The sequence below is a fragment of the Xenopus laevis genome, chromosome 1L, assembly GCF_017654675.1.
Source record: "Xenopus laevis strain J_2021 chromosome 1L, Xenopus_laevis_v10.1, whole genome shotgun sequence".
Taxonomy (NCBI): domain Eukaryota; kingdom Metazoa; phylum Chordata; class Amphibia; order Anura; family Pipidae; genus Xenopus; species Xenopus laevis.
In genome coordinates, this window is record NC_054371.1 from 166896903 (window position 1) to 166921841 (window position 24939).

The following is a 24939-nucleotide window of genomic DNA, read 5'->3' on the forward strand; positions in this document are numbered from 1 at the left end:
ATTTTATTGCAGCTACGGTAAACTCGCAATCAGATATCCCACTAGCCTTCCTCACTCGTTTCAGGTATTACACAAATTCACAGATAACTGAAGGTGAAAGAATGGGCCACGACTTGGGAGTATCAATACTGTATATAGATAACTGGTTGCCTTTTGCGTGCCTTCTGCCCTGTCTTTGTCCATAAAAGGCAAATATATTAGTATAAGCGAAATAGAGCCAGGCACTTGCAGATTTATTGTAAAAAGTTTTATTTCACGACTTGTCTGTGTCGGGCAAAGCCCTTTATCAATAGACCCATTCCCTCCCGCGGTTACCCGGTGACCCGTCCCAGGCGCACCAGGAAGTGCCGGCCCTTTAGCCGTGATGCATTGTGGGAGCTTTCCTCAGATCCAAGATGGCGGCCAGCAGGAGGCTGATGAAGGTAATGGGGGAAATAGGGTGTCTCTTTCATTCGTTTGATTGTGTTAAGGCAACTTATATCGAAGTCCTGTCACGGGCCAAGCCAGTACCAAGTTCTGACATCATATAGAAAGATGCGCACACCTGCTAAAGCTGGGCTACAAGTTCCCGGCCTCACCCTGCGCCGTCGCCGGTCCGGCACTCCTTGGTCCCATGTCACAGGAAGAGGGTGTGTAAGGACGGGTGGGTGTGATCAGCTTTAGTTAACTCAGAAAATGCTGAGCTATCCCCGAGCAGTTCCTGGTTCGGTCCCCTTATATCTAATCCACTGACCTGTGCTGAGTGGGGAAGTCTGACAGCAGAGATGTGGCAGCGGAGCCCCCGAAGCGTCTAACAGCGGCGTATTATTCCTGATAATCGGTCAGACGCGCATTAATCACCTTTAGATACAGATTCAAATAGGGCGTCATATGGGCGCCGGGCAGCGCTTCCACAGTTCTTGTCTGTATTGGGCGCACGCTTGTGGTTTAAGGAGGTGGGCCCCGTGCGATGATTTAAGCCTTGGGCTGGGAAAATGACTCGAAAGTTGTCGAAACGTGTATTATTTCAACCACCATTTTGATGTACTGCTTATCGGTTAAAAAGGGAAATTATTTTATTAGCATCGTTTACTTTCACTTTCTCAAATTGATCAGTTTATTCAGCTCTGACAGGCGTTTCTTTATTAGCACTTCATAAATACTACTTGAAACTCCCATGCTGCTTGCCCAAATGAAACCTGTGTAAACTGGAATGGAAACCCCCGTGTGAGCAGCTTTATAGTAGGGAATAGCAAGTGTTCAACATACAGCCTCTCTCTCAGATAAGGAAGTTGGAATCCAAGAAAACTTTTACACAACACTTTACAGGCTCCACACATGGTTCATCCAATGTGCCTATAACATTCATGTTCTTGCCATGTTGTAGATGTAGTACCCAGACCTCCTTATACACTTATTCACAAACACTGTGCAGTATACCAAGGTTGAGCAAGCAGTGGCTTTCACAGTCACCAGTTGTTGGATACTAGCAGCTCGTGGGCAACCCATATGTATATAGATATTGAACATCAAGCTCCGTTAATAACAACAAATATTTATTTCACTTAGTGATGATGGCCCTATAATTGATACTAACGTGTACACAATTTATTTGAATCTAATCTAAATGCTCCCTTAAGGCAGGTCCCCAGCTCAGCTTTGCTTACAGGTCCGTACACTCCAATCTGACTCCGCATAGAGAGCCATTCTGTGACAGTCTCTCTGTACTGGGGACATTGTGGTCCTTCTATATTCTGGAGTATGAAAATAAACGGTACTCTAACCTATTAAAGTATCTTGATGTCCCCAGCCCGATGTGACTAACAGAACCTACTTGCAGTGAAGCCATGGAAAGTGTTGGGGCTTGTAAGTAATTATTGACTGTAGGGTGGGTTAGCAAAATATTTAAAAAAATCATTTGTAGCTTCCAGTGCTTTGAGAACTGGGCAGGTGGTCCTGTTCCTTGACAACTGCACTGGCCTGTGGTACGTTTACGTTTGGCTTTCCTTTATACTGAGCATGTGCCCCCCGACTGGGCCGTGCAGAAGATCCAGGAAGAAGAAAAACATTTGGGGGCAGTTCACTTTCTCTCTCTCTCTCTCTTCCCTCCCTGTTACTGCAGCTGATATTCTCTTGCATTTGTTACATTGGGTGCCAGAAATCAAAGTGCTCCTATCAGAGGAACTAATGACAACATAGTTTGCGGCAAAATACATTGCATTAAGCAAGTTAATTTAGCTGCAGAGATGATGAATAGTGTGTAACGGCTAATGTCCAAGCTGTTTTTGTGAAACCGGAACTCCATATATCTCAGGATTTTGTTAAGCCAGAATGTATGGATATTTCTGCTTTTTTTTATTATTATTAAAATGTGTTTATAAAGCTCCACCATATTCCGCAGTGCTGTACAATAAATGGGTTTATAGACTGAACATACACAATTACATAAAAAGCAATCAATACCTATCCTATTTGTATCTAAATTAAGGCAGCTTATAGAGCCCTATTTGGGGATTTTGAAAAGAACACTCATCATATATACACAACTTTTCTTGTGTATTACAGTTCGGGGTCTTTAATGTCCCAGCATTCTGTAACTGCTACTGGAGTTGTTTACCTGTACTATTGTACTTCTGTACTATTGTAGTTTACCTATGAAGCATTGGTTGAATAATGACTACCATAGTTCTATGCAGATGTTGAGAGTAACCTTTACGCAGTTGCTTTAGAGAATATATGCTGAAAATTAGGATGTTAATAGGGTATCCTTGGAAAAGGAAACTGGCTAAAGCACTTATTGCTGTTCGTATCTGACAGTAGAAATCTCTAGTCGCCCATTGTAGCTCCCAGTATTTACCACTGCAGCCACCATTGACAAGGCAGCAAAAAGTTGTGCCAGCTGTGTGTTCATATTGGTATATTTACATGTAGCATATACAGAAACACAATTTGGTACTGTTGCGGTTTAATGTCAGACTGGGGAAGGCAATTTACATACCTATTTGCTTTGTCATAGGCTAGTAAAAGCATAGTTTATGTGTAACTATTGCCTTCTGCTTGCTAAAATTTACTCAAATCCAGGTTCTATTTGTTGAGAGACACCAGGCAGTGTTTATTACATGCATTCAAAGGAGCTCTCCATGCAGGAGAAACAAGCCATCCTTAAGCTGAAAAAACAGAAAAAACGCATCCGAGAAATTGCTACAATATTACAGTTTGGTACATACTTAGAAAGAAAGAAAACACTGGTGAACTCAGCAACACAAAAAGACCTGGATTTCCACCAAAGACAACAGTGGTGGACAATTTCAGAATCATTTCCATGGTGAAGAGAAACCCCTTCACAACAACCAAACAAGTGAACAACACTCTCCAGGAGGCAGGCATATCAATATCCAAGTCTACCATAAAGAGAAGACTGCATGAAAGGAAATACAGAGGATGCACTGCAAGGAGCAAGCCACTCATAAGCTTTAAAAATAGAAAGGCTAGATTGGACTTTGCTAAAAAACATCTACAAAGCCCAGCACAGTTCTGGAAAAACATTCTTTGGACAGATGAAACCAATATCAACCTCTACCAGAATGATGGCAAGAAAAAAGTATGGAGAAGGTGTGGAACAGTTCATTATCCAAAGCATGTCACATCTCTATAATACACAGAGTCTTGGGCATGCATGGCTGCCAGTGGCACTGGGACACTAGTGTTTATCCATGATGTGACACAGGACAGAAGCAGCCGAATGAATTCTGAGGTGTTCACAGACATACTATCTGATCAAATCAGCTAAATGCAGTCAAATTAATTGGGAGGCGTTTCATAATACAGATGGACAATGAGCCAAAACATACAGCCAAAGCAACCCAGGAGTTTATTAAAGCAAAGAAGTGGAATATTCTTGAATGGCCAAGTCAGTCACCTGATCTGAAACCAATTGAGCATGCATTTCACTTGTTGAAGACTAAACTTTGGACAGAAAGACCCACAAACAAACAACAACCGAAAGCCGCTGCAGTAAAGGCCTGGCAGAGCATTAAAAAGGAGGAAACCCAGAATCTGGTGATGTCCATGAGTTCAAGACTTCAGGCTGTCATTGCCAGCAAAGGGTTTTCAACCAAGTATTGGAAATTAACATTTTATTTTCAGTTTTTTAATTTGTCCAATTGCTTTTGAGCACCTGAAATGAAGTGATTGTGTTAAAAAAGGCTTTAGTTCCTCACATTGTTATGCAATCTTTTTAGTTATTTTAACCCACTGAATTAAAGCTGAAAGTCTGCAGTTCAACTGCATCTGAGTTGTTTAATTTAAAATTCATTGTGGTTATGTACAGAACCAAAATTAGAAAAAAAGTTCTCTGTCCAAAGATTTATGGACCTAACTGTATGTCCCTCGTGTCCATAATTCTGGCCTTGTTTCCCCCTCTCCTAAATGATACTGTCATTATTGATGCAAGCATTATATGGGTCATTTTAAGGTGCTGTGTCTTAACATTTGTAATGACACCATTAATTCCCAGTAGGACAGTTGTTGCTGCCATAATGTCTCTTGCAAATGAAGCTTGGTGACGTTTGAACTGTAACACCCATTGAATCTTTATCTGATTGAATCTTTCAATCATAGTCCCATGAATCACATAAGTTTGCACCCTAAAACTCACCCTAATAGACTTTCAAGCTGGGCTTTCAGATGTAAGTAGCTCAGTAAATGGATATTCTCCCTAAATCTCAACCTAACTGGCCTTCAGGGCGAGCCCCTTTACCCACTGCTCCCATCACCTCCTATTACCCCCCTCACCCTCTACTGGGCCAATCCTATAATTTAAGAGCTACTGCTATATAAGGTTGCAGATTGCCCATATGTAGAATGTAGCCCACTGTAGGGATATGATAAATGACTTCCTTGTGAGGATAATGGAAATGGACCCAAAGCCTTTGGCAGTTTGGGGCTCTGTTAAATGTTATGTTCACTGGTTTCCTCTGCCTGTTATATCGTTAGAACAGGGCTAGGCTCAAAAGTAAGTAAGTAAAGCAGCACCAGACCAAAATGTCTAATGTGTAAATTAATTCACTTTCCCTTTTTATAGCTGAATATTTGACTGTTTTAGTAGCCGCTGTACTGAAGGAGCTTTGTGCTAGATAAAAGGGCATCATGCAAATGGAGGTACAGATGGTGCGTCAGAGTGAAGCCTGCAGTACTAGTACAGTATATGGGTTTAGTGAGTTTAGCATGCTAACATATATTTATGCACGGATACCTTTTGACATTTAAAACTAGAGTTGGGCCGTACGTGGCAGAGATATTATGTAGTAAGGCTGTTGCTGTTCTGTAATGTGATGAGATCATGTTATTTGTCACAACTTGCACAACAACTGAAAAGGTTTCGCAAAGTAAATGTTACTTAAAATAACTGATTCCTCTTTCCTCTAAACACTGCGTCGAAAGGCCGTCTTGGCTTGGATTACTATTCCTTGTTGCAAATGCTGCTTTACAAAGATTCTCAAAGTACCGATTGCTTACCCTCAAACTAGAGCACACGGTGAAAATTTGACAAGCAGTGGGAAATAGCATAAGCAACTGTTTTGGATCTCCACTTTTTGCCAGGATGAGGCTGCCTGAATATTTTCAGGAGACTGCAGACTATGTGAAGTATGGAAAGTAAAATGCTTGAGCTGCCAGTAAAAAAGTGAGCAGGGAAAAACATATAAGGGTGCTGAAGAAATTGTAAACAGAATGAAATGTAGCAAGAAAAAATATAACTTGAAAGGAGACAACAGAATGTAAAAGGGAAAAAATAAAAATCGTAATGTGTGGAAAGTGAGATGGGGGAAGCAAAAGCATGAGATGAGCATAAAAAGGAATTAAATGGATACTGTCATTGGAAAAAATGTTTTTTTTTTTTGTTTTTTTCAATGAAAAAAAAGTTAATAGTGCTGCTCCAGCAGAATTCTAAACTGACATTTGTCTCTCAAAAGAGCAAACATTTTTTTTTTATATATTTAACTTGAAATCTGGCTAGGCATGGGGCTAGACATATTGTCAGTTTCCCAGCTGCCCCCAGTCATGTGCTCTGATAAACTTCAATCACTCTTTACTGCTGTACTGCAAGTTGAAGTGATATCACCCCCCCCCCGGCAGCCTAACAACAGAACAATGGGAATGTAACCATAAATCCGCTCCCTAACACAAGATAACAGCTCCCTGGTAGAACCAAGAACGTCGCTCAATAGCAGAATCCAGGTCCTACTGAGACACATTCAGTTACATTGAGTAGTAGAAACAACAGCTTGCCAGAAAGCAGTTCCATCCTAAAGTCCTTTCTCTGTCTGAAAGCACATGACGAGGCAAAATGACCTGAGATGGCTGCCTACACATCAATATTACAACTAAAAAAAAATACACTTGCTGGTTCAGGAATTAAATATTATATCGTAGAGTGAATTATTTGCAGTGTAAACTAGAAATAAAAACATAAAAATCATGACAGAATCCGGATTAAGAATGTGAGATCAGAAGAGGACAGTAGAGTAAGAAGTGAAGGACACAAAGTTGAGGATATAATGAAAATGGGCCAAAGAAATAAAGAGAACTGCAGTAGAAAAGCATATGTAAGGGAGGTGAATAGAGAAAGCAGAAGGTGCTAGTGGGAAAACAATTTAGAGGGTGTTCTGCCAAACACTATTGTGTGTGTAGCTACAGCAAAGGCCTTGTACACTTATATGGGGCCTAAATAAATGTAGGGTTGAGGTGACTAGAAAATGGGGTGTGGTTTGTGTCCCAACACTAGCTTGTCACCTGCACTCCTCTAAACTGGCTGGTAGGTCTGGCAGGTACATGTCAGATGCTGAAACACTGGGGGAAATCACTAGGTAAATAGTGATAGGGTATTATAGTAGTAAGAGCCATGCAGAGTAAAATAGAAAAGGCTAGTTCTTACACTTGGTTGTGCTGTGTGCTCTACTCTTTTGCTGCGCTAAGTATAATTATTAGACTAGGATAAACTAAGGGGCCCATTTATTAAACCTCAATTTTTTTTCTGGTCGAGGTTTTTAGGGGGGAAACAGAGACAAAAAAGTCAAAAAAGTAAGACTGTATACTGGCTTACAAGAAGGATTTATATAAAGAGTATGGTTACACTGTGGACTTTTGCAATGTAATCTGTGATTCCTTCCCTGTTTTTACATATCCAAGCCTCTGGTTTGGCATCTCTGCTACTAGCACGATTACTTGGTGGCCACTCTCCACAGCTAATTGAGCTGGAAGTGGTCCACATAGGATCAGTCATATCTGAATTTGGCTCCAAACTCTTCAGACCAAGGAACTTTGATGCATATATCACACAGTGAATGAGTCCCTAGTGCCTCATCTGCCAGCCTGACAGGGTTTATTGAAAGCTGCAAGGGTCACTACGCTGTGGTTACAGCACACCACCAGGGTAAAAAAAAAAAAATACAGCCTAATGTACATAATAAATTCTTTGTTGCTAGCTGTGAGGGATTGGGCTGCTAATGCCGTAGAATTTGTTTTCCTTCTTACTTCTTGATCTTTGCTGTGCCTTGGGTTGCCACCTTTTCTGGAAAAAAATACCGGCCTTCCTATATATTTCTTTTTTTCCTATTAATAACATTGCGATCAACCATCATTTTCACCGGCTAGGCCGGTAAAATACCGGTCAGGTGGCAACCCTAGCTGTGCCTCATGTTGTCTTTAAACCCAAATCAAGATCAAAGTGTCCTAATTGTTGGCCATCGGAGAGTTTATCTGAGAAATGTACAGCCTGTTTGCTTTTTTTTTTTTAATATACATATGTTTTGCAAACTGGAAAATGTTTTTCTTGTACAGCAAGACAACCTGATGGCTATGGTGTCAATAGGTGAAGTGAAAGTAATACAGGTATGGGATCCATTATCCCATATTCCAGAGAGTACTGGATTACAGAAACGTCCTCTCCCATAGACTCCATTTAATCCAATAATCCAAATTTTTTTAAAAAAATGCTTTCCTTTTTCTATCTAAAAATAACAGTACCTTGTACTTGATCCCAACTAATTTATTATCAATCCTTATTGGAAGCAAAACCAGCCTTATTGGGTTTATGAAGTGTTTACATGATTTTCTTGTAGACTTGTATGAAGATCCAAATTACGGAAAAATCAGTTATCCAGAAAACCTTCAGTCCCCAGAATTCTGGATAACCGGTCCCATACCTGTAACTGCAAACTCTTTATAAAATCAGTGCTGCGTTTCAGTCTATCTCTGCAAATTGTGTGACATGTCCATTTCTGTTCTCAGGAGCTTGAAGAGATCCGCAAATCTGGGATGAAAAATTTCCGTAACATACAGGTGGACGAAGCTAATTTACTGACCTGGCAGGGACTTATCGTTCCAGTGAGTATGGTACAACTGAAGATTCTTGGGTCAGAGCACAAGTAAACTTCTTTTGCCTTAAAGTCGACCCGTCTCCCATGGGCCCCCTTTATCACATTAGTCAAGCAAAATGAATTTTAATTACACAATATAAATTATTTGAATCTTGTTTCCATCAGTCTGGGAATTAATAATTATAGCAAGCAGACAGAAGCCATTTTGTGGACACTGTTATTAAGGCAAGCCTTGTATCATCTCTGAATCTTGTTTGTGCACCAGAATGGGGGACCTGATATCCATTCCCATGCCCTGGCTACACAATTAAACAGTGGAGAGAACGGGGAAATGTGTGGAGAGCAGAGACCACTAGGAAGTGCTGAATGGAAAGTGAAAGTAATTGTCTGCCCCGCCTCTATGCAGACAATATTTGATTGACAGCTGAGATTTTTAAATGATCTTACAACAGCTATGAATGCTTTAATAAAATATAAATCGGATTTCATGTTTAATTCATATAGGACTTTAATTATAGTGTCTGTGTGACAGGTCCACTTTAAGTTCATTGCTGCGTCATCTGAAACTAACTGCACGTGTTCCTGTGAACTATTTTACTTTTTAGAATTGGTAATTTTCATCTGTATGAAAATTTCATGGAACTTGTAGTCCAAATTTGGTGCTTGTGACACAATAAAAGAGCCACTATACACATTTTCTAGGAGAAAAACGCATTATCTAGCAGTATGTTAGAATACTGATGCTGGCTATTGGGTGGCTAGGGCAGGTTTCAGTTGGCACTACATGAAGATCAACTTGCCCCAAATCATTTCATGCCGTATCACCCTGTCTCGATTCTTGGTTGACTTCAGAACACTTGACTAATTCCCCTTCAATCTTTACCATACATATTGTCTTCTAAGCAACATATGTACAGGTATGGGATTTGTTATCCAGAAAGCTCCAAATTACAGAATAGCTGTCTCCCATAAACTTCATTTTATCCAAATTTTTAAAAATGATTTTCTTTTTCTGTGTAATAATAAAACAGTAACTTGTACTTGATCCAAACTAAGATATAATGAATCATTATTGAAAGCAAACCCAGCCTATTGGTTTATTGTTTACATGATTTTCTAGTAGACTTTTGAAGATCCAAATTACACATCCATTATCCTGAAAACCCCAGCTCCCGAGCATTATGAATAACGGGTCCCATACCTGATGCAGCTTTTTCCGTCTTAATGCTGTCAAAGGCTAGTTTAAACTGTTTGTTCCCATTTAAATTAACCTTTACTATGGTGTGGAGATATTCTGAGACAATTTGCAATTGATTTGCATGTTTTTATTTGTGTTTTTTTTTAGTTATTTAGCTTTTTATTCAGCAGCTCTCCAGTTTTCTATATTAGCATATTGTGTGTGTTTATTTTTTAGGCAGGCACTCTATTGCTGTGGGTGACTTCAGCATAGAATTGAATCCAAGGATTTCTCTGCCATATAATTTCATTTGGTTTTGCATTTTTCTAAAACGTAATTGTCCTTGGCTGAGTCCTGCAAAATACAAACACGTCATACACGTTATTGTTTCTGGTTAATAGTGCACAGAACAGCAGAAAGTTTAGGATGGACAGGCCACCATACACATACCGTTATTCACACAACACATTTTACAATACCAGTATGTGTATGGCCATCTTTAGTGGCTTTTACCTTGATATCTTAGGGCTGTTTGGGAAATGTACCTACAACAATATGTTGGATAACATCCAAGGGTCCTGATTGCAATCTGTGGGATCTCATCCACAATTCTACTAGTCAGTAGTGAATATGAAATGAGTGCTTTAATGTTTTTTTTTTATGTTTTTTTTTTTTTTTTAATCAAACATCTCTATTCATTTGACCCCATACTACCTTACTGTGTGGCTGCTATAATTTTATAGCTGTACGAGAACATTGTACTTCATCTCAAACACTGCACTTATGTCACACTAGGACAATCCTCCATATGACAAGGGAGCTTTTCGGATTGAAATCAACTTCCCAGCAGAATACCCATTTAAACCCCCCAAGATAACATTTAAAACCAAAATATATCATCCGAACATCGATGAGAAGGGCCAGGTATGTCTGCCGGTGATCAGCGCTGAAAACTGGAAACCAGCAACCAAAACTGACCAAGGTGAGTCGCAGTATGGTCTAACAAGGATACTGAGAAATATCATGACCATGTATTAGGGCAATCGAAGACTAAATCTGCAAGCACTTTATATGCCACTCATTGCATAAAAAGACTTTATTTTAGTAGTTTAAAAGCAATTCCTGATATGTTTCGTCAGATACCTAGTCATAGGCATGTATTAGGGCAAGGATGGGAAACCTGTAGTGCTTTAGATCAGGGGTGTCCAACCCGCGGCCCGCGGGCCGCATGCGGCCCGGAATGGAGATCCGTGCGGCCCAGCAGGAAGCAATCTGTTTGCCATGTTGCGCGTCAGAGCAAAGGCACGCCTCCTCTCCCCACAGCTTTGCTGGACTGGCTGCAGCCTCTCTACTGTGCGCGCGGTGCGTGTGACATCACCGCCGGCGCTCTGCGTGTGACGTCAGCGCCGGCGCTCTGCGTATGACGTCACCGCCTGTGTTCTCCGCACCAGTCTCCCCAACGGCTGCTAGCTGCTGTTAGCTAGCAGCTACTGTTTGGCGCCAATTTCCTGGCTTTGCTGGGCCCTGCCCCCTCTTGTCTGGCAGCGTGATAAAGGCACACAGAGAGAGCAACTCCCAAAACTATGTGGCTCATCTCCTGCCTAATGAAAGGCTAGCTTCAGCCTGCAGCTTACTGGCAAGTCTGGCACTCTTGCACTCCACAGCAACCAATTATGATTACCTCAGCTCCCCTGGTTCAGCACAATACACCTGCACAGTATTTTTACAGGTACAGAATTTTTTACTCTTTTAGTCTGTCTTAGTGCTTTGCATTTGATATGATAAATTTGGAAGTAGGGATTTGTGTAATAACACCCCTGGGCCATATACCTATTCCATAATTTTCTGGAATTATTATTTTTACTAAATTCACTGTGTGTAGGTCTGTAGGATAAGGCATTAATTCACTATTAAATCTATTTGACAACCAATTTGTTCACTCAACTTATTTATTCAATCATGTTAATTAAAGAGCAGTGCAATAAATTAGAATTAATACAAAAATGAATTAAAAAGAAATGAATTCCCAAGCCCCCTGTGATTCCCAATAATCAATTGATTTGTTTTTTAAGATAATTAATTATGAGGTAAATGTACTTAATAGCTTATAAGTGCATTGCAATGAATAATCACTTCTTAATTAAATTCACAGTTCATAGTATCAAAAATAGAGTATAAATTTTGTAACTGAAAAATGAATTATAAATAAATTGTTCATTCAACTTCAAAAGTAGCCCAAACATAGCACAATATGTGCAGTGAAATAAAAAAAAATTTATGAAAATACGCCAGTTACAAATTGGGCCTCTTTTAGTTACGCCCCTGGTGATGGTCAAGTCTGTACCTACCATTTTGCTTTGTTGGAAAATTAGCAAAAGAGTGAAAATTTTAAAAAGGCATATTTTCACATACATTCATTTATTTTTAAGACTTTTTTTACTGCAAATATTGAACTATTTTTGGGCTACCTTTGAAGTGCCACTTGGCTAGTTTTGGGCTGATTTTGAAAATTAGACCTGGCAACCCTGAGAAGGTTGCTCTATATTTGTCCCATATTCCAGTGTATAGCTCAATCTGGTTATCTAGCTGGTATTGTAGTTAATTTCTGTGTATTTCCTTTATTTTTATAAATCAAAAGTGTTGTGTATTTCATGTGCGGCCCCAGAAAATTTTTCTTCTTCAAATGTGGCCCAGGGAAGCCAAAAGGTTGGACACCCCTGCTTTAGATGTTCCCTGGCTACCAAATCCAGACTTTAGCTGAAGCTTTCACAGCCCTGTGTTCAATTACCTTGGATCATAATGTAAGCTATAGTTTTTATCAAAAATCAAAACAAATAAGTCCATACATTATCCTGTGTGTCATTCCACTTTATTACACATAATCTGTGGATTTATTTGCTTTGATTTCTTTGTATGTGTGGATTACTTGGGTTGTTACTGACATCTGGTGTAAATGTCATGTCAATAGCCCCATTACTGAGAAAAACATTGACGTGTTCAATACTTCTTTTCCCTGCTGTATGTATACACCATTTGTAATGTTAATTAATAGCTTTGTGGCTGATGCACTCAGAGGGGTGACACATGGACCTGTCTGCTACCTTCATGCTCTTAACGAATTCCTTGTATCCCCTGTATATGAAGCCACCCCATGCTGTAAAATAAGTGCCTTGGAAATACCAATACGTTATGAAAATAAATGTACAGTATATAAATACACAATAAGCTCAGAATAGATGCCCATTGACAGTGATAACAAGTTTAGGGGTTTTCATCAAACAAGCAGCTTTTCTCTGTGAGATAATTTAAATGTAAGGTATCGGCTTGCATTTGTAATTTTTTTATGCAAAAGTTCAGTGAAAGAGTTAATACATGATATAATGATCCCTGGCGTTGCAGGAGAGCTAAATCTTAAAAACGAATGTCTATGAATGCCATGTTTTATATAATGAACCTATTGCACCAGTGTAAAGTTTCAGTTTCTCAATAGCAGCAATGATCCAGGACTTCAAACTTGTCACAGGGGGTCTCCATCTTGGAAAGTGTCTACGACACTCACATGCTCAGTGGGCTCTGAGCAGCTGTTGAGAAGCTAAGCTTAAGGGTTGTAACAAATTATCAAGCAGAAAATGAGGTTGGTCTGTAATATAAGATGATGCTACAGGGCTGATTATTAAATGCTGATGTTAATTGCACTGGTTTCTGTGCTGCCATGTAGTTAATATCCATATGAATTACTAATCAGCCTTACATTGTGACGTTTATATTCTATGCGTACCGTACATTTTGTGTCGGTCGCTAAGCTCAGTAAGTGACAGCAGCACAGAGCATGTGCAGTGAATCAGCAGAAAAGAAGATGGGGAGATACTGGGGCATCTTTGGAGACACAGACTTTACTGCTAAAGGGCTGTGGTTGCCTTGGGCTGGTACAGAAGCACAAAACATAATGTACAACATTTCTAGCCTACTCCTTTAGTTAAAGGAACAGTAACACTAAAAAATTGTATGTGACAAATCTAAACTGCTTCAATAACAGCTCTATTATGCATAAAGTTTATTATATTCAATGCTTTGTCCAAAAAACATATTAAATCTCTGCTTCCGGATGTACACTGTAGAATGGCGAAAGGGCGACTCTGCAAAATCCGAAGTGCGGTGCTCCACATCTCTGACTAGACTGCTGAACTGAAAGCTAGTTCTTGCTGCTGTACTGAGGATTTTACAGACCTCTGCAGGAGTTACTTCTGTGCTGCAAGCAGGGAAGGAATGCCCGCAGCAGTAATTTACTTCTGTGAGTGCTGCAAGTGGAAAAGGAATGTCCGCAGCGTAATTTACTGGGTCCTGTGTGTTAGATTTATGGCTGATCTGCGTGCTACCTTTACCGTTCGCAGCACTGAACGAGCTAAAGCAAGTTTAGGAATAACCGCTGCGGGCATTCCTCGCAGCACTCACAGAATCGCCCTTTTGCCATTCTACAGTGTACATCTGGAAGCAGAGATTTAATGTTTTTTGGACAAAACATTGAATATAATTAGTGTGTTTAAAAAAAAAGAAATTATTAAAAACACTTATCAATAGTTAGCAGTAGGCTGGCTCCAGACTGGGGTTAACCATTTTGCTTACATCCTGCCTTTACTTAACATTTGTTTCTCTTGCATCCAGTCATCCAGTCTCTCATTGCCCTGGTCAACGACCCTCAACCAGAGCACCCACTGCGTGCGGACCTAGCCGAAGAATACTCAAAGGACCGTAAAAAATTCTGTAAGAATGCCGAAGAGTTTACAAAGAAATATGGAGAGAAGCGACCAGTGGACTAGAAACTTGGGGCTGAGCACCAGTGGAAAACACCCACACTCTCTCTCACACAAAAATACAAAAAAAGCGCAACTGAAGAATTGGAGTCAGTGAGTTCAGAATCCCCTCCCTCGTCCAGCCACCCCTGAAAATGCACACGAGACAGGACTCCAATGGAACAGAGGCTCGGCACCAGCCAGCAGCTTAGCTGCCAGTACAGCAGTCATCTTGTAAAGAGGTGGATTAAAACGGAACATGTAAATACAGTTCTGCTCTCTGTGTTTAAAAAAAAAAAGCACTGTAACAGAATCCACTACTTAACCATGAGTAGGCACACAATGTTTCTACATTGCTTTTTCTTTTCCAAATTTACATAAAGCCCCTTATCTGTTATGTCAGGATTTTCACAATTTCCCTTGTCTCACGGTCTCCACTTTTTACACTGTCATTGTTCCTTTATGTATGATTTTAGTCTATCAGCCTCCTTACCCTTCGGTGTCAGAGAGACCTGTTGCGCAAATCTCTAGCACCGAAGGCATAACGTCACTTTGGCCCAATCAAGGGAGGGTATAGTTGAACATTCGGCTCTAAGTTTTCCTTTCTTTCAATGTTGCACTGTGCTTTGTGGGACTCGGTAAGTTCTCCTTCAGTTTGTAACATAAAAACAAAATTAAAAAAAAAATGGAAAAAAAATCAAACTGTTGGAAATGAGCCCATTCTTCTGTAAATCTGGCAGATATTGCGATTATGTTTATTAAAGGGGGAAAAACAAATTGCCTGATTGTTACTGAATCTCTGAAATATTTGCTAATTATGTAAGATGGACTAGATATTGATAACCATAAAGTCAATCTTTTTATGACGAGATGCAGTTTTCCAGCAGAGAGAAACTGCCACTTTCTGTTCTAGAATTCATATAGGACTGTAAGTTAAAAATCCAGTTGTAACTGCATTTTGAGTTTATTTGAGTTGGGGGAGACAAAAGACGGTAGCATTTACTGTATCCACTGACGTTTTAACTTGCACTTTGACAAACAATTCTGTGCTTTGGCGTGTGCAGAAGAGTGGAGGGACCCATTCTCCTGGAATTCTTGGATTTAAAGGAGAAGGAAAGGTTAAAACTAAGTTAGCCTTATCAGAAAGGTCCATCTAAATATACCAGTAAACCCCCAAAGTAATGTTGCTCTGAGTCCCCTGCCAAAAGAAACACTGCATTTCTTTCCTTCTATTGTGTACACATGGGCTTCTGTATCAGACTTCCTGCCTTCAGCTTAAACCTCATTGCCCTGGGCAAGAGCATGCTCAGTTTGCTCCTCTCCCCCCGCCCCTCCCTTCTCTACTGTAATCTGAGCCCAGAGCAGGGAGAGACTAAGGGGCATGTTTACTAAGATTGGAGATAAATATCTGGAGAAATTTCTGGAGATGTTGCCCATGGCAACCAATCAGCAATTAGATTTAAACAGCCACAGCCAAGTTAGAAAACAAAAGCAAAGATCTGATTGGTTGCTATGGGCAACATCTCCAGAAATCTCACCAGATATTTATCTCCAATGTTAGAAAACATGCCCCTAAGGCAGGAAGTGATGTCACACCACATTAATACTGCAGCTCCTATACTAAACAAACAGAGAGTTTCTAGAGCTTTTTACTCAGGTATGGTAAAACATTCTACAGAATAAATATAGCATTCTAGTTTGCACTATTGCAGCTAATCTATTGGAAATAAAATGCCTCAGTAGCTTTCCTTCTCCTTTAAGGGTACTTGGCTCATATTTGTACACTTGTGGTACAGACTGGGAAAGAACGCTGCCATATAGGGGACCTGTGCAGAAAAGCATAATGTTTCTGAGATGGACCTGGAGTGTGTCTTGTGAGTATGTAAGTGAAATCCCATAATCTCACTAAATTACGCATTATGCTTTTCAGGCAATTAAATGATTTGCCTAAAGCTGGTCATACATAGAGATCGACCAGTTTGGTGAGGTCCCCAAGCAAGCAAATCTTTCCCTTGAGGCGGGCTGATATGATTGGTTTACAACATGGAGAATATGGGCAGTCGTTTAATGACCACATCAACAAACCATAGTAGTCCTCGATTGACAGGATTTTTAAACCGGGAAAGCCCGTCAGAGGGCCCCATACACTGCCCAATAAATCTATTGACAGCTGCCTGTGTTTGGGGACCTTAACTAACCTGGAGAGATTTACATGTCCCACAATGGAAAGGATTTTTAGCTTTTTATCCAGTACTGTGTAACAGTGTATAAATTCTGTTTTTGCAAATTTTGGTTTCCGCGAATAACTGACATGTTCAAGCTGAAAACGCACAAAGGCTGGGACACACATCCACCCAGTTGAACTCTGAAGTTATTCTTACTTTTAACTGATCCAGAGATAGGCAACAAAAGCTCTTAAGATTCATCCTCTAGCATGCACCAGATGGGTACAATATACAAAATAATATCTCCTTAGTTTAATATGGCATTCTGACCAGTTCTTACTAAAGGTAGGACTACCAATATCTTTGTATTTGTTAACTATCTGTATATTCCATGGTATGCCCAAAACAATAAGTAATCGTTTGCTGTGTGCTTTTCCTAGGGCTTTCAACTTGCCTCTTTAATTGCTCACAAGGAAATAAATGCAACCTGTAGTTTTGTGCTAATCATTTGTAAATTTACTAACTGCCTGTGCTTTTTTTTTTTTTTTTGCAACTCCCAAATCTAATTTGCTGGTAAAAGAAAGTGGAACATAAATAGTCAAGCCATTCAAATTGCTAAGAACCATCCAGAACATAAATAGTTATGAAACACAAGGGGGGCTATTTATCAAAGGTTGAGGACAGAAATTCAGTTTAACAAGAATGCAGCTAATTGATTTTCCAGTGATTTATGACTAAGTTGCTGATCAATGCGGTACATCCCATCTTTCATCTCTCCAGCTCACATCTGCCCAAATACTACTGAGATAAAATGAAATTGGATATTTTATATACCCAACCATGAAGGTTGTCTGAAAATCACTATTCACAAGCGGCACACCTGGGTCAGGGCACACTGGGACCTATTATCCAGAATGCTCAGGACCTGGGGCTTTCCGGATAACTATTTCCGTAATTTGGATCTTTATACCATAAATCTACTAGAAAAATCATGTAAACGTTAATTAAACCCAATAGGCTGGTTTTGCTTCCAATGAGGATTAATTATATCTTAGTTTGGATCAAGTACAAGCTACAGTTTTATCATTACAAAGGAAAAGGAAATTATTTTTAAAAATTTAGGATTATTTGATTATAATTTAGTCTATGGGAGACAGCCTTTCCATAGGTCTGAACTTTCTGGATAACGGGTTTCCGGATAAAGGATCCCCATACCTGTATTCTATATTTCTATAGCTTATAGTACTGTTATTACAATATATGTATTTTCTTTACCTTCTCTTTCTACCACCACATATGTATAGTGGCCTCCATCAAAACGAGTTAAACTCAGCTATAGATTTCTCCAATCCAATAGTGTTTAGTGCATGAAACATGCTATGCTTATCCATGCTGTACTTATTATTGGCAGCTGCCATACCCTTTGTACATGGCAGGATTTTTTTTTTTTGTTAGAGATAACAGCAAAGGCAATAATTATTAAGCACTGGTGATTGTGGTTTTAGTGTAATCTATATGTGTCATTTATAGGTTCCTGTGCAGCACTTTGCTATATATTCTCTTCAGCTGAAATGTGCCTGCTTGGAAACCATTTAGAATCTAGGTGTTGTCAGGCACTGAAATGGTTATCCAAAACTACTCACATAGAACAGTGTGCTAATGAACTAATTGTGAAATCATCGTCTTCTGTGACCTAGTTACAAAGGAGGACCAAATAATAGGCTTCCTGTCGCTGGCTAATTTGTGTTGTAGTAACCTGTTCTATACATGGTCTGTGGTTACCAAGAAATAATGAAGATATACAAAGCAAGCCTTGATCTCCTTGAATAGCACATGGTTTCTAAATATCTGAAGCAGAGGGTTAATAAGATCTGTTCAATATGCTGGTGACTAGAGCCTGTAGGTTATATTGTCCCAGCCAGTGGAATGTGTTAAAGCTTTATAAACAAACCAAGAAATTATGACTGCTCCTCCTTATATTCATGTTCAAAGCATATCTTGCTATTCCAGTTTATAATGCAGTCTGACTTTGTTTCATGGTTCATATAAGACAATGACCCTGAAATTAGGGCAAATTCAACATATAGCCATGCAAGGAGCAAGTGTCTGACGAGAAATGTTCCTGTTAACTTCGCAAGCAATTCCCATTAAATGTCGCTGCTTTCAAGGACGGCCAGGCTGAAGGCCCTCAAGCCTCATAAATGACACAATAAACGGACTCACTGTTATTCACAGCACAACAACCAATATTTAAGAGCATACACAAGATTTCAGTACTGATGTCACAGGGCTTCTCTCTCAAAGAAGTAACGTCACTCAACAGGGTTATATATTACCCTTGTAAGAATAGACTTAAAAAGAAAATGTATCATTTGGACTAGATACCAGTAGTCAGTTGGCTTCTGTGGTGAGGCTGATTTAGCTCCAGTATCTGCTCTGTGTAGCTCTACACAGTCAAATTCTGAGGCTGTCAATCGAGCTACAGTGGTGAGCGCATATGAAATACAGCACTCAAACAGGACATTATTGAATGGGCATCTAAGCTGGTAAAAGGTATGGAAAATCTTAGCTATGAAGAAAGACTGGCTATGTTGGGGTTGTTCATGCTGGAGAAAAGGTGCTTATATAAATATATAAGGGGATCATATCTCTCTAATGCTTTATTTACCGGTAGGTCTTTGCAGCTGAGACAAGGTCACCCATTCTGAGTAGAAGAAAAGAGGTTCCGCCTAAATATTTGGAAGGGTTTTTTTTTTTTTTTTTACAGTGAGAGCTGCGAGATATGGAATTCTCTTCCTGAATCAGTTGTATACAGGCTGATACATTAGATAGCTTTAAGAAAAGGGTTGGATGGATTTTTAGTAAGTGAGGGAATACAGGGTTATGGAAGATAGCTTATAGTACAAGCTGATTCAGGGACTGGTCCGTTTGCCATCTTAGAGTCAAATTGGAGAGGCTTTAACCCTTTGCCTGCCAAGCACGTACGCTGTACGTTCTGGCAGGCAAGGGCTCAGACTGCCAAACACGTACCTTGTACGTTGTTTGGTATTTCCTGCTTTCTAATGTGATCTGCGGCTCGCAGGGGAAGGAAACAGCCGCAGATCACTTTGCAACCCCCTAGACAGCGCGCACCCGGTCCTCGATCCCCTGCTGGCCCCACCGATCGACCCTCCACCCGACCCCAAGATCCGCCGACTACCCAAACACTAACCGTGTCTGATTTCAAGGCACTTTTCTTTTCTTCTGTGATCTGCGGCTCGCGCTGCTGGGAAAAGCCGCAGATCACTTGCCAGCCCCTTAGGCAACGAGCTCCGGGTCCTCAGTCGCCTGCTGGCCCCACGATCATTCCCCCACGTGACCCCCAAGCAGCGACAACGTCAGCTGACACGTGGCTGCTTCTGGGGTAAAAAATCCTGCCTCTCAGCACCGCCCCCCTTCTTCTCTGCTGGTGCTGATCTGCCTGGGAGCCTTCCTGCTGCGGACCTCCAGTTGTGTTCAAGAGGGGGAGACTTTGCCTATCCCCAGGTACAAAATTTACTTTATTACACTTTGTTTTTATCAAACTTGTTTTTTTTACTTTTATCAATTTCTCACTTCTTTCCCCCACTATATTTGTATATTTGTACACCCATATACCCACACCAATACTCACATATATACACACACCTTTGCAAGAGTATACACCTGCATAATTATATTTATTTGCTGTCATTTTATCATTTTCGCTTTTTCTGTGATTTTTTTTATTGAATATTCTGTTCTGTTTTGCATATGTATCTTTAGTATAGTTTTGCTGTTTGGTGCTTTGGTATAGAAAGATATATTTTACTTTGTTTGATCCGTCAGAATATGTACTTTCCAAAAATATATGGTTTTCTAGCTTTTTTTTACAGTTTGGGGCTCATAACGCACAGTTGGGGCTCTCTTTTCAGCAGCTGAGTTGGCCGGCGTGAAAATTCAAATGCTCATTTTTCATTTTGGGTCCGTACACACCACATACTTTGGTAAAGCTATGCATATTGGCCATCAAACTATTCAGTAGACCTCTGATGTCCATATTTAGGGTGATTTTTCTTTGTACGTAAAACATTGTGTGAGATAAATGCGGAAAACTGCAACATTTTTAGGCGATTTTCAGAAATGTTGTAAAAACCTCTATGTTTAGAAAAGCTTTGCAGTTTGGTAGTTTGGTGTAGAAAGACGTCTTTATCTTTGTTGGATTCGTCAGAATGTGAACTTTCCAAAAATATATGGTTTTGGGGGTCTTTGCTTTTAGGAGGGTCTTGAGGCACATAATATGAAGTCAAGGGTCTATGTTCACAGAAGGCGAATCGGCAGCGGAGAAAACTCATATGCACTATTTTCATTTAGGGTCCGCACATGCCAGCTGCCTTGGTATATCAATGCATATTGGGCATCAAACTGTTCAGTAGACCCTTGGCATCAGTATTTATGGTGTTTTACAATTGTATGTAAGAAATTGGGTGAGATAAATGCGTCCAATTGCAATATATTTAGGCAATTTTCAGAAATGTAAAAACTGTTGCTTTTATCGCCAAATTTAGGAAAGGCTTGCGACTTGGTACTTTGGAGTACAAAGACATGCATACCCAATTTGGATTCGTGGGAATGTGTAATTTCCAAAAATATATGGTTTTCTGGGGTGAATGTACTCTTTTCTGCCTATGCTCCCCCCCAAAACTATGTATGTTATGATTTTTCAGTACCTGAAATGACAGACCATATGGGGGTCTTAATTTTGGGGCCCCTATATGCCACGTGCTTGGGTACACCTATACATATTGGGCATCAAACTGTTCAGAGGACCATAGGCTTTCATATTTGGGGTGATTTCTCTTGATACCTAAAAGTATGTGGGAAATACGATGCTGCATGGTGGAAATTTTGAGGTGATTTTTGGAAATGTCACCAAAATCACCAAACTTAGGAATGGTTTGCAGCTTGGTGCTTTGGAGTAGAAAGACGTACATACCCAATTTAGATTCGTGGGAATGTGTACTTTCCGAAAATATATGGTTTTCTGGGGTGAACTTACTTTTTTCTACATTTGCTCCCCTCAAAACGATGTAAATGTGTTGATTTTGCAGTATCTGAAATGACAGACCATATGGGGGTCTTCCTTTTAGGGCCCCTATATGCCACATGCTTGGGTACACCTATACATAATGGGCATCAAACTGTTCAGAGGACCCTAGGCTTTCATATTTGGGGTGATTTCTTTTGATACCTCAAAGTATGTGGGTAATACGATGCTGCAGGGTAGAAATTTTGAGGTGATTTTTAGAAATGTCACCAAAATCACCAAGTTTAGGAATGGTTTGCAGCTTGGTACTTTGGAGTACAAAGACATGCATACCCAATTTAGATTTGTGGCAATGTGTACTTTCCGAAAATATATGGTTTTCTAGGGTGAACTTACTTTTTTCTACATTTGCCCCCCTCAAAACAATGTAAATGTATTGATTTTGCAGTATCTGAACTGTCAGACCAAATTGGGGGTCTTCCTTTTGGGGCCCATATATGCCACGTGCTTGGGTACACCTAAACATATTGGGCATCAAACTGTTCAGAGGACCCTAAGCTTTCATATTTGGGTTGAATTATCTTGATACCTAAAAGTATGTGGGAAATACGATGCAGCAGGGTGGAACTTTTGAAGTGATTTTTGGAAATGTCATCAAAATCACCAAATTTAGGAATGGTTTGCGGCTTGGTACTGTGGAGTACAAAGACATGCATACCAAATTTAGATTCTTGGGAATGTGCACTTTCAGAAAATATATGGTTTTCTTGGGTGAACTTACTTTTTTCTACTTTTGCCCCCCTCCCAATACAATGTAAATGTGTTGATTTTGCAGTATCTGAAATGACAGACCATACTGGGGGTTCTTCATTTTAGGGCCCCTATATGCCACATGCTTGGGTACACCTATACATATTTGGCATAAAACTGTTCAGAGGACCCCAGGCTTTCATATTTGGGGTGATTTGTCTTGATACCTAAAAGTATGTGGGAAATACGATGCTGCAGGGTAGAAATTTTGACGTGATTTTTGGAAATGTCACCAAAATCACCAAATTTAGGAATTGTTTGTGGCTTGGTACTTTGGATTAGAAAGACATGCATACCCAATTTAGATTCGTGGGAATGTGTACTTTCTGAAAATATATGTTTTTCTGGGGTGAACTTACTTTTTTCTACTTTTGCCCCCCCAAAACTATGTAAATGTTTATTTTGCAGCACCTGAAATGACAGACCATATGGGGGTCTTCCCTTTGGGGCCCCTACATGCCATGTGCTTGGGAACACCTATACATATTAGGCATCAAACTGTTCAGAGGACCCTAGGCTTTCATATTTGGGGTGATTTCTATTGATACCTAAAAGTATGTGGGTAATACGAAGCTGCAGGTTACAAATTTTGAAGTGATTTTTTGAAATGTCACCAAAATCACCAAATTTAGGAATGGTTTGTGGCTTGATACTTTGGAGTACAAATACATGCATACCCAATTTGGATTCAGGGGAATGTGTACTTTCAGAAAATATATGGTTTTCTGGGGTGAACGTACTTTTTTCTACCTTTGCTGCCCCCCAAATCTATGTAAATGTGTTGATTTTGCAGTACCTGAAATGACAGACCAAATGGGGGTCTTCCTTTTGGGGCCCCTGTATGCCACGTGCTTGGGTACACCTATACATATTGGGCATCAAACTGTTCAGAGGACCCTAGGCTTTCATATTTGGGGTGATTTTGCTTGATACCTAAAAGTATGTGGCTAATACGATGCTGCAGGGTAGAAATTTTCAGGTGATTTTTGGAAATGTCACCAAAATCACCAAATTTAGGAATGGTTTGCGGCTTGGTACTTTGTAGTACAAAGACATGCATACCCAATTTAGATTCGTGGGAATGTGTACTTTCCGAAAATATATGGGTTTCTGGGGTGAACTTACTTTACCCCACCCTAAAACGATGCAAATGTGTTGATTTTGCAGAATCTGGAATTAAAGTACTGATAGCTCAAATGAGGTGTCTACATTTTAGGGCCCCTATATGCCACATGCTTGGGTACACCAATACATATTGGGCATCAAACTGTTCAGTGGACCCCAGGCTTTCATATTTGGGGTGTTTTACATTGATACCTAATGATGTGTGGGAGATATGATTCTGTAGATTGGAAGCTTTGAGGTCATTTTTCAAAAAATTCACCAATTTCTATAAAACATTATAACTTTAGGAAACAATTGCAACTTAGTAGTTTGGAGTACAACGATATGTTTACCCATTTTTGATTCACCAGAATCTGTTCTTTCTAATAATGGGTAGTTTTCTAGGGTAAACCTACTGTTAGTGGAATGTTTGGCCTTGAAATCAGAAGTATGTCGTTATCTGGAGAGGTGCTTTGGAAATTTGGTGGTGTACTGCTTGTAGATTTTGATCTCCATAAAACTATATATATTTGGTATTGCCGCATTCAGGAGACATAGACCTTTCCAAATCAGCTGTGTTCTCATACATAAAGTAAATAATGTTTCTGATATATGTGATTGTTCTTTGTGAAACATGATTTTTTTCATTTTATTGGACACTTAGAAGCCTATATTTTTTTACAGAAGTAGAATGACACCAACATTCTTGCATATTTTGAAAGTTCAGGTTGTCCTGAAAAAAACAATATACCGGTATTGTTTTCCTGGGTAAACTAAAAGACCGCCCCAGGAAAGGCCCTTAAAGTGAAAGAGTGCAAAATATCTAAAAACTGCTTGGCAGTAGATGTTCGCATCTAGGACAAAATGGCTGGCAGGGAAAGGGTTAAATTGGGTTTTTGCCTTCCTCTGGATCAACTAGCAATTAGGCAGGTTATAGACATAAAAAGTTCTACTTAATGAACGTGTCTTTTGTCAAACCTAACTTTCTATGTTACAGGCAGAGGAAAGAGGAAAATTCACTAAATGTGCTCTGCAGTGAACTCCAACCAGTGTCTCGTAAGCAGCATGTTGCTCTCCGACCCCTTTGGATGTTGCATAAAAACCATGTGTGCTTCAAATCAGACCCTCCTGTAGGCTGCAAGTCTACATAAGAGCTACCAATAGCCGGTTATCACATCCCATAGTTGGCACCTCCAGGCTAGAAAAGCTTGCCCATATAAATTTTATTTATTTATTTTTAAATAAAAATTTGTAGTTATGGTGCTAAGATCAAATAATCACCCCAAAAATTACAAGATTCAAATCACAGATAAACATAGAATGATTTTGCACACTAATCAAGCATAGATGACAGGTGGCACTGCAATTTATATGTAACAAACATTACAAAATATATAACTCAGTACATAGTGACAATGTTAATCAAGGCCATAAAGATACATATCACCCAGCAATAAAAAAAAATATGAGAGCAGATAATCTGAATGAATTA

The 24939-nt window shown here is 39.7% G+C and overlaps 1 protein-coding gene across 1 annotated transcript; it reads left to right on the forward strand.

The window, feature by feature from the left end:
* Nucleotides 1-268: 268 nt before the first annotated feature.
* Nucleotides 269-15101, forward strand: ube2l3.L (ubiquitin conjugating enzyme E2 L3 L homeolog). The gene is made up of 4 exons (XM_018262049.2): nt 269-422; nt 8269-8364; nt 10330-10516; nt 14197-15101. Exons 1-4 carry the CDS (start codon nt 396-398, stop codon nt 14349-14351), a joined length of 465 nt encoding a protein of 154 aa, XP_018117538.1. The 5' UTR covers nt 269-395; the 3' UTR covers nt 14352-15101.
* The last annotated feature ends 9838 nt before the right edge of the window (nt 15102-24939 follow it).

Coding starts and splice junctions, on each gene's coding strand:
- ube2l3.L (XM_018262049.2), top strand. CDS start 396: ATGGCGGCCAGCAGGAGGCTGATGAAG. Junction 423..8,268: donor CCAGCAGGAGGCTGATGAAG/GTAATGGGGGAA, acceptor TTCTGTTCTCAG/GAGCTTGAAGAGATCCGCAA. Junction 8,365..10,329: donor GGCAGGGACTTATCGTTCCA/GTGAGTATGGTA, acceptor ATGTCACACTAG/GACAATCCTCCATATGACAA.